The sequence below is a fragment of the Bison bison genome, unplaced genomic scaffold (genome assembly GCF_000754665.1).
Source record: "Bison bison bison isolate TAMUID 2011002044 unplaced genomic scaffold, Bison_UMD1.0 scf7180017864236, whole genome shotgun sequence".
Lineage (NCBI taxonomy): Eukaryota > Metazoa > Chordata > Mammalia > Artiodactyla > Bovidae > Bison > Bison bison.
In genome coordinates, this window is record NW_011494808.1 from 5,995,710 (window position 1) to 6,004,075 (window position 8,366).

Genomic DNA, 8,366 nt, shown 5'->3' on the forward strand with positions numbered 1-8,366 from the left:
CCCCCCCCCCACCTCTACAGAGCATTCCCCACGCACAGGTGGCAGCGGAACTCCTGGGAGGCTATTTACAACCTGGGCCTTTAGAAACCCCTGGCCCACGCAGCAGAAGACGAGTTTTGCATCCTCCAGCTTTCCCAGCACATCCAACCCCGCTCGCCGCGTCTCCGCTTCCTATTGTTCCCTCTTATAAGCAGGGCCCCAGTGAACAATTAGAGCTTTCAATAAATAATCTCTAAGCACATTCATTTGATTGACTGTTATTTGATACAGCAGTTAGTTTCAATGGGGCAGTTAATATTGATCACATAAAGTACCCCAGACAAACATGAACCAGTTCCAGAACTCCATGGATTATTACCCTTTATCTGCCAGTCATCTGGGTTACTTGTAATGGTCACGGAATTTAAAATCAATAATAACAATTAGTGTTCTGTACACCAAAACGGATGGATCATGGGAAATGGGTTTTCCTAGAAGATCAGAGGTAAAATGGGCCTGTCCCTTGGAAGGCGGCTCTCTGGATTTCCAGTCCACACTTGGCAAGGTACATCCAGCCAAGTCTTCAGCACAGGCAGCAAGCAAGAGAGCACTGGATTTAGGAGATGTGATCATAAAAACGCAGGTGAGACCCCTGACAGTCTTAATCCCAAAGGATGAAGCGTAAAAGATAAAAGTGATCAAAATGAGCGCTAACAAACGTAGTAACATTAATGGGACTGGAATATACTTCCTCCGAGAGATGCTTCTAGCTACCTTTTCCCGCTTCTGATTCACAGGCATTAATCATGATTTTTTTTTTTTTAATAAAATGGCAACAATGGTATTTTAGCTCCACGGCCCCACTACTGTAATGTCTGGATAATTAAAATGCAAAGCAACAGAGAAATGTTTCATCGTTAAACTGTAACCAGCACACTATGTGAAATCATCCATCCCAAAGACTTGTTTTTCATCAATTATTTGTTATTTATCTGATGTAAATATAAGAAGGACTAATTAAAATGTATGCCTTTTTATACAGCTTCTTGTCATTAAAGCCAATGAAAGCATTCTGAGGACCATAATGAAATAATTATGTTTGCCTTTAAGAATTCTCTTCAATAACACATGGCAGTACTGAGCTAAATTAAAACATCAGGAACTAAATTTCGCTTGCCTCCATCTCCATTTTAGTTAATTATACCCCCAAGCTTTCCAATAGGCCAGACCCTAAAAAATCTTTTGAAGCTGAAACAGCCTTTTTGTAATCACGAACTTAAATGACAAGACAAAGGTACTGTAGCCCCAAAAGCTTTAACATTTTTGAGACAAGGGATTTATTACCCAAGTCTTCATTTGCTCTGAAAATTAGAGAAGTATTAGGATAAATGTGATTCGAATCTTCATTTTCCAGTTAGCTGATGCACTCATCTTATCTGGTCTTATCTGCATCATTTCTACCACAGTATTCCAAATTTAGCTATTTTTTGATAACATTTAATCTGTGACCAATATTAACTGATCAATATCAACAACCACAACAAAAACATTTCACTATATCTGAGTCAAATTAGGAGAATAACTCCTTATTCAATACTAAAACCTAAAAAAAAAAAGAGAGAGCATAATCTTTAACAGTGGACTATGATGGCATGAACTTGAAAAAATCAAATAGGATCCTTTCATTAGAATTTGACCTTCTCCGAACTTCAAACTGCAGACACTAATAAAGGCAAAAAACAGTAAAAAAAAAAAAAAAAGGAAAAAAATTTTTTTTCTTTTCTTAAATCGAGTTTAGGAGAAAAGGACGAAGGAAAGAGGAAAGGACAAACTGCCAGGTGGTGTCAGGGCTTTAACCTGCCGTCAGATGCTGCTGATGGGGGTGGGAACTTGGAGTTTAGAAAAGTAAACAGGAGTCCCAGGGATTAACTCTGACAATGTGAATTCCCGCCCATTTGGTTCTACGTGGGGAGTTGGCAGGATTCACGGGGGATAATATTTGGTGCCTGCTGGATAGACCGTCTTAGGAGACATCAGAGGGAGACTGTTCACAGCTGGGAAACAAATATCCAGTACATGACAACCTAAAACTGAGATTATAATCGCAGAGTCTGCTCTTATTAAACCCCCTCCCCAGCAAGCTATTCTTTGTTCTGTTCAGAGAAACCTCCTTTGGGGAAGGAGGGACACTGTCACCCAGGATCAGCCCTGTTCAATTAGCTCCCCGCCCCGCCAAGCTGGCCCTGCTTCACTCTATCAGCCCGGGAGCCTGTGCCCCGACAGAGGAAACGCTCCTCAGGGCGGGGTCACCTCCTGACGTCAGTTCCTGTTATCCCGCCTTATCATGCTGGGGACCAGGAGTCTTATCTTACTGAAAGGCCCCCCCTCCCGGCTCCCCACCCTGCCAGGCCAGAGAAAAAGCAAGTCAGCGGTTCCACTGCCTGCTGGAATTCCCACCTAAGCAGCTCTGGGAGCTCCAGACAGATAACAGAATACCATACCTGCAAACGCATACTCTACTGCTGCCTGGGTGGAGAGAACTTTTGGCAACTTTTATTTTTTATTCATTAGAACAGGTTGGGATGGGGTGGGAATCATGCTTCTTAATGATGAAGGAAGGAGGCAGGAAGGAAAAGAGGAGCGTCCAGGGCAACATACTGAGTGATGAGGCTGTTATTAGATCTTACAGATGGGCAGGCTATCTCATCTCCTATTTAACAAGAGGTGCTTAGGCCAAGCCACTTACAGACAGGATGCTGATAAATCTGAAACCGGAGTTAACTCTCCTCTCTCCACCGCCTCCAACGTCAACTTTTTAAGAAGAAGCTGGCTAAGAACTGTTACAGCTTTGTACACAGGGATTTAGCGTGTGATTCCACTTCTCCAGCACTCCCAATACACACACGCAGGCACGCACACACACACGAGGCATCAGAACCTCGGTCATAGTACTTAAATCCATATTGCAAGGGACGCCTTCTAGTTACAGATCTATGCTTTGCCACAGAAGGAACTCATGTTCAGAACGACCCAGAAGCACGGGCGATCTGCCGTTATAATGGAGAAATTAAGCTGTGAGTGAAAGCTGCAGTTACACTGACCATAGGATCCAAACAAAGGCTTTCTGTGCCGCTCCTGGGTTCAAGGGGCAGTGTGGGGAGATGTCGTAATGCTGGAATATCTGGCATAGTTCTGTGACTTCTGTGGGAATTGTGGCAAGCGTATTTGAAAGTGGCTTATCCTAGAAAAGCTGAGATGTATGATAGCCATAACTACCCTGTAATTTGAAAGGCAAGATTCCACACTAATATCTTTTAGAAAGATTTTCAGCCAAGATTTTTCTGATTAACTTTCATCAAAAAAACTCCCATTCCTGAAATAACCTATTTAATTGATAGTTAACTGAATTTATATGAGAACATTTAAAGTATAAAACTGTCATTTATGAATAAATTTATTGGCACTTATACGTAACTCAAACCCTATGGAAGATTCTTTTTAAGATGCCCTAAAATGAACACTGAATTTACTATTTCATAAATCCTATTGGACTCGAAGCGTTTTCTGTTTTGCAATGTGCTTTTACATCTTCATCTTCCTCTCAGTAATTTCTTAGTTTAAAAAATCCCCAGCCTTTAAAAAACTGTTTTCATTTTAAAGATTATAAACTCCTTGAGTGCAGAATTTATAATCTTCATCTACAATGTACTTCTCTTCTGAGATCAGCTATCGATTACATTCCACAAGAATGTACAAAGGAGAAAACAGTTAAGATTCTCTTTCCTACTTAGCCATCTCAGGGGCTTAACATGTTGAAGGGAAATTATAAGAACCTGATATCCAGAAGAACTTTCTTTTCTGCTTTAAAGCAAAGTTCATGATGATACTGACTGGTTATACATGGTCAGAGTCAGGCCTCAAAAATGAGGAGAAAAACTTCTGATTCAGGTCACCTAACCTATCAGAAATTGCCATTCTGATCATTTATCTACTAAGAAAAAAAACAAAAAACAGGAAGGCCTGTGTGGGTGTGAGGGCTTTGCATTTGGGCTGCGAAATCCAATGCTGCCCGGCGTTTTCCCATCCATTCCACAGCCCAGGTTTAAGGGACGCGCACGTCTACTTCTGGCATTCCCACCTACTTTTTAGAATCTCCCCTTTTCTGGTAATAACATTTACTTATTCATTTTTCTCCCCAAGTTGCACATCAGTGCCTCCCTACCAGAAGTACCGACTTATCTGGATACTGACAAAATTTTAGCGTTGCTTTCTTCCTACGGGGAAGGAAAACTTAGTGAGTCTTCCAGTTGCTTTCAAACAGACCTAACCTGCACTCTCTGAGATGTAAGCAGAATTCCCTTTTCTTCTCTTTTTTCTGATGGTGTTGGTAACCACTGTCATGTGGCAGAGAAGCAGAAAATTATGTCCTACTTTAGAAAAACAATTAAGCCTTTTCACCGAAATATTTATTCAAAACCCCATTCAATTCATACGGTGGCTGTCAAGCTTTATTTAGTCTCTCTTTCAGAGGGTATCTTTGATTTTGCCACTTTGACCCCAATTTATATCTCACTAGGAGAGGATTTAGATACTGTTTAATACCAAAAATTCAGGTCCGGTAACTTTGGGAAGGGTACTTCTTTCCTTCTTTCATTGTACATTGATAGGCTGTTTTTAAAAACAGATGATTTCTCCTTGTTGGGAAAAAAAAAAAATCTTTTTCTCCTTTGTTTTTTGATGTGTTGAGTAGGGAGAAGACAGGGAAAGGGGCCAAGAAGTTGTCACACTCATGATTTCACTGAAAGCAACTGCTATATTTAGACCACAAATATTAGGATTTATCCTATGCCCACTGAGCAATTAATGCTGAAAACATCTGGAGCAGCCTAAACCCAAGATAATCCAGGAGGCATCTGAATAGAAACTTAGTGACTCCCAACACCTCCAGGGGCAGTCTTAAATCGTATTATTCATACCACATGCCCTCAGTAACTCGCTACTCCTGACTTTGAATTTTCAGAAGCAATTCACAGGCCTGAACTCCAACCGACAGCTGGTTGGCATATCACTTTTCCGTCTTTAAAATTAAAAAGGAAAATAAAAAGAATATTCTAACACCTTTTAAGGAATGCTTCTGGTATGGTTTACATTCAAAGGGTTTACTCCAATTACCACACACACACAGACACACACTCACACCATAAAAAAAATAATAATAAAAAGTAGGGATCTCAGAGTAGAAAATAGTTTGGGTTAGAATTTCGTACTATTTTTTCCCCTTCTTGCCCACTGCTTCCTCTCTGTTAAGAGCACAAACAGATCTGCTTCTGGTCAAAACAGTCATTAAGTAAAATGGGAAAGGTTGTGGGGTTTTTTTGTTGTTTGTACTTACACAAACGGAGCCCTAATATGCTTTTACTTCAAAAGCCCTAACTGGCTTTGCCACCCTGAGCCAAACACCGCATGGCAGAGCTTTGTTAGAACTTTTATTTATGCTTAAAAAATGCAATCACTTGAACAACTAAACTGACCCATCAAAAGCCCTCCAACTCTGCAGGGGCGTAAGTGATATTTACATTCTATTCATGTAACCTGGAGTGGGGGGTGGGGGGTTGAAACCCTTGTGAAACTGACCACAGCAAGCACTAATTGCCCTGCTTACAAAAATAAAGACACTGAAAATTTTGAAATCCCTTTGTCAGATGCCTTTATTTACTTTTTTGAAGGCAAGTTTCTTTGATTAGCTGAACTTTGCTGTTATCAACACTTCTTGCTTATCGGCTGCCCCTACGTGAATGGCACATTCACCACTCACTCTCCCCAGATAAGGCAAATCCCTTGTTTAACTTGTTCAAGAACAAACAAAGCTTTTCCCCCAACTCCTGCAACTTAATAGGCACTTTTGGAGGGTTAATTACAAAAGGAAGAATGTCTACTTGTAAAACGTCTATTAGGTCTAATAGCTTGACGCCAGGATCCCAGCATTCTTTTTTCCTTCCTTAAAAAACGTTTCATTAAAACTTTCTCTCACAAGAAAAAGTTTGAGACAGCTCTAGTTCCCTGAGATTCCAAATGAAACTGTTCATACTGTTTTAATTGCTACAGAGGGATCTAAAAGATCCTTAGTAGGTTGGAAATTTTTGTAACAATTTCTTTGAGCTCTTCAGAAAGAAAACAGGAACCAGGAAAGTAAAGCCATTTCAAGAGCAGCTAACTGAGGGCACCTTCGGAAAAAGAGATATATATATATATATATATATTTTACCCTGTTTATGGCTCTACAAAATATTAAGTCAGACAGCCAGACTGTTGGCATCAAATGGTTATTGATTTTTCAGCTAGAAACCTGTTGATTTTCTGGCCCTGGAAGCAAGACTTTATTCTTAAGAAATAGTTTCAGAAGAGGGCAGTTTAAATCTTGTCATTGTCCTCTCTTCCTCTCCTTTTTCTTCCCTTTCTTTAGATAAGCCATCATGTTATTAGGAAAACTCAATTTCTTCAGTTAAACTTTGACCTCTTTGAAAACAAAGATTTAAAATGTCATTTTCAGGCTAATGCTCCAATGAATTGTCAAATAAAGTACTAAAAACATTTTGATAGATAGCGGAGCCATTTATCTAAATCACTGTCAGGGCAGCAATGCATCCCGCAGGCTCCCACTGCAGACACCCGAAGGTGGGGTTTTCTGGGACTGCTGCTCATTTCTCAAGCCTGCAGCCAGGCTACTGTTGACCAGTGCGGGCCTCGGCACCCCGTCAGCATCAGATAACCAAATAGTCAATATTTTTTTAAAAAACTGGGCTACCCCACTTATGTTTCCCTTCCTTTAACCAGCGTCCAGGTTCCCGGCTGAATTGCAAGATATGGAAATAATGGATGGCTCAGCCCAAGGGGTGTTCATTGCCAGTGGTTTTCTAGCAAAACAGCAACTTCTTAGAGCAACAAAGTGACTTGGAAAGGTGGCAGCAGGGTCAATGCTAAGAAATATTGCCTTTCCTCCACAAGGAAAACACTGGAGGCAGCAGCTTTAACTGGTGGTTTGTGAACTTCAGGAGCAGCAGCCACCTCAATTAGGCCAAATTCCTTGCGAGGAAGATGTCATATTTTAATTACTTTGGATTGTTGAAACACGCAAGGGGGGATATATATATATATATATATAGCCACAGTCAATCCAAAGAACAACAAAGTGAAATTCCCCTCTGCATACATCTTAGTAAAAACTGTACAAATGTGTCAAACTGCCTCACTTGAAGAATGTTTCAAAGTCCTGTGGTCACCCTCTACTTTTCCCCTCTCCTCGCACATTTTTTTTTTTTAAACTATTTTCAAGGCACGGTAGGGTTGGAAAGGAGAGGAGCAGGAGTCTGGAGGGGTTGTTTGGGAAGAAAACATCTAACAGGAAATTTTCAGCAGAGGGAATCAATATGCACACCAGCATAGCACACCCTTTCAGCATTAAATCATTAAATCCTTTGTCTGGCTAGCAGTGCAGTTTGTTTCCAGTGTCTTTATTGCATGCAAGAGAGACAATTCATTTTTTTTTTTTTTCTGGGTAGAAGAAGGGAAAAAATAAACCTACATTGAGCAGTGTGCCGATGCTGCCATTCGGTTTGGGTCAATCCACTGAAGCATGCTTTGAGAGCCTTCTCCTGGAGCATGCAGGAAGACGGGCTCGCAGTGTAGAAATCCAGGATTCGCCCAGGACTCACTGACAGGACATCCATACAGTCAAACATGATCTCCCCTGCACCGAATGTCTGCAAAAGTGCTTATCCTCTAGGTGTGGAGGCAAATGGCATAGAAAAGTCCACCCAACTCCATCAAACTCTGCCCCCTTTTTGGCACGTAGGCTGTTGGTCTTTTTCCCAGCCTCGAATCATGAATTATGACAGACAAGCCAGCTAAAAGCCTGTAATTGATCCAAATGATCATTTACCATTTTCCAGGCTTGCTCGGCCAATCCAGCCGGGGCGGGGGGTTCCCAGAAAGATCCCAAGTTCTCCTTCCAAGCGGACGCCTGCAAAAAGCCTTCGGAATGCGGTGCGGCTCCTACCCGGACGGTGCCCAGACCAGCCCTGCCCGGCTCGCGCGCGTCCTCGGCATCCGCGTCCTCGGGCGGCTCGCGCGGGGACTCTGGTCCCCCCTTTGGCAAAGAATAGACCCTCCTGCCTCTGAACAGCTCACTTCCTACTACTTCTGTCACACAGAATGAAAGATTGAATTGCCTAATATATGCGAGTGAACTTTCGGTGAACCCTTCCCGGGCTGCTAACCTTCAAATGACCCAGCGAGTCTGACATCACCAGCTCCCAGGATTCTCACAGAGCCGAGCACTCCCAGCAGCCCCGCCGCGCGGGCGGCCCGCGGCCCGGGCGCGCGCTCCT

At 42.1% G+C, this 8,366-nt stretch overlaps 1 protein-coding gene across 4 annotated transcripts in view; it reads right to left on the minus strand.

Moving 5' to 3' along the window:
- The window catches only part of RARB (retinoic acid receptor, beta), a 186,783-nt gene extending 178,453 nt beyond the window's left edge, over positions 1 to 8,330 (minus strand). The window contains exon 1 of one of the 4 annotated variants that reach the window (XM_010846424.1): positions 8,256 to 8,330. Coding sequence is in view for 1 of the 4 variants with exons in the window: in XM_010846420.1 (XP_010844722.1) it covers positions 7,562 to 7,718 (157 nt within the window). In the remaining 3 variants the exon portion in view is untranslated. Of the gene's footprint in view, positions 1 to 7,561 lie in introns of all 4 variants that reach the window. The other 3 variants (XM_010846420.1, XM_010846422.1, XM_010846421.1) reach the window with 3 other exon arrangements.
- Between the last annotated feature and the right edge of the window lie 36 nt (positions 8,331 to 8,366).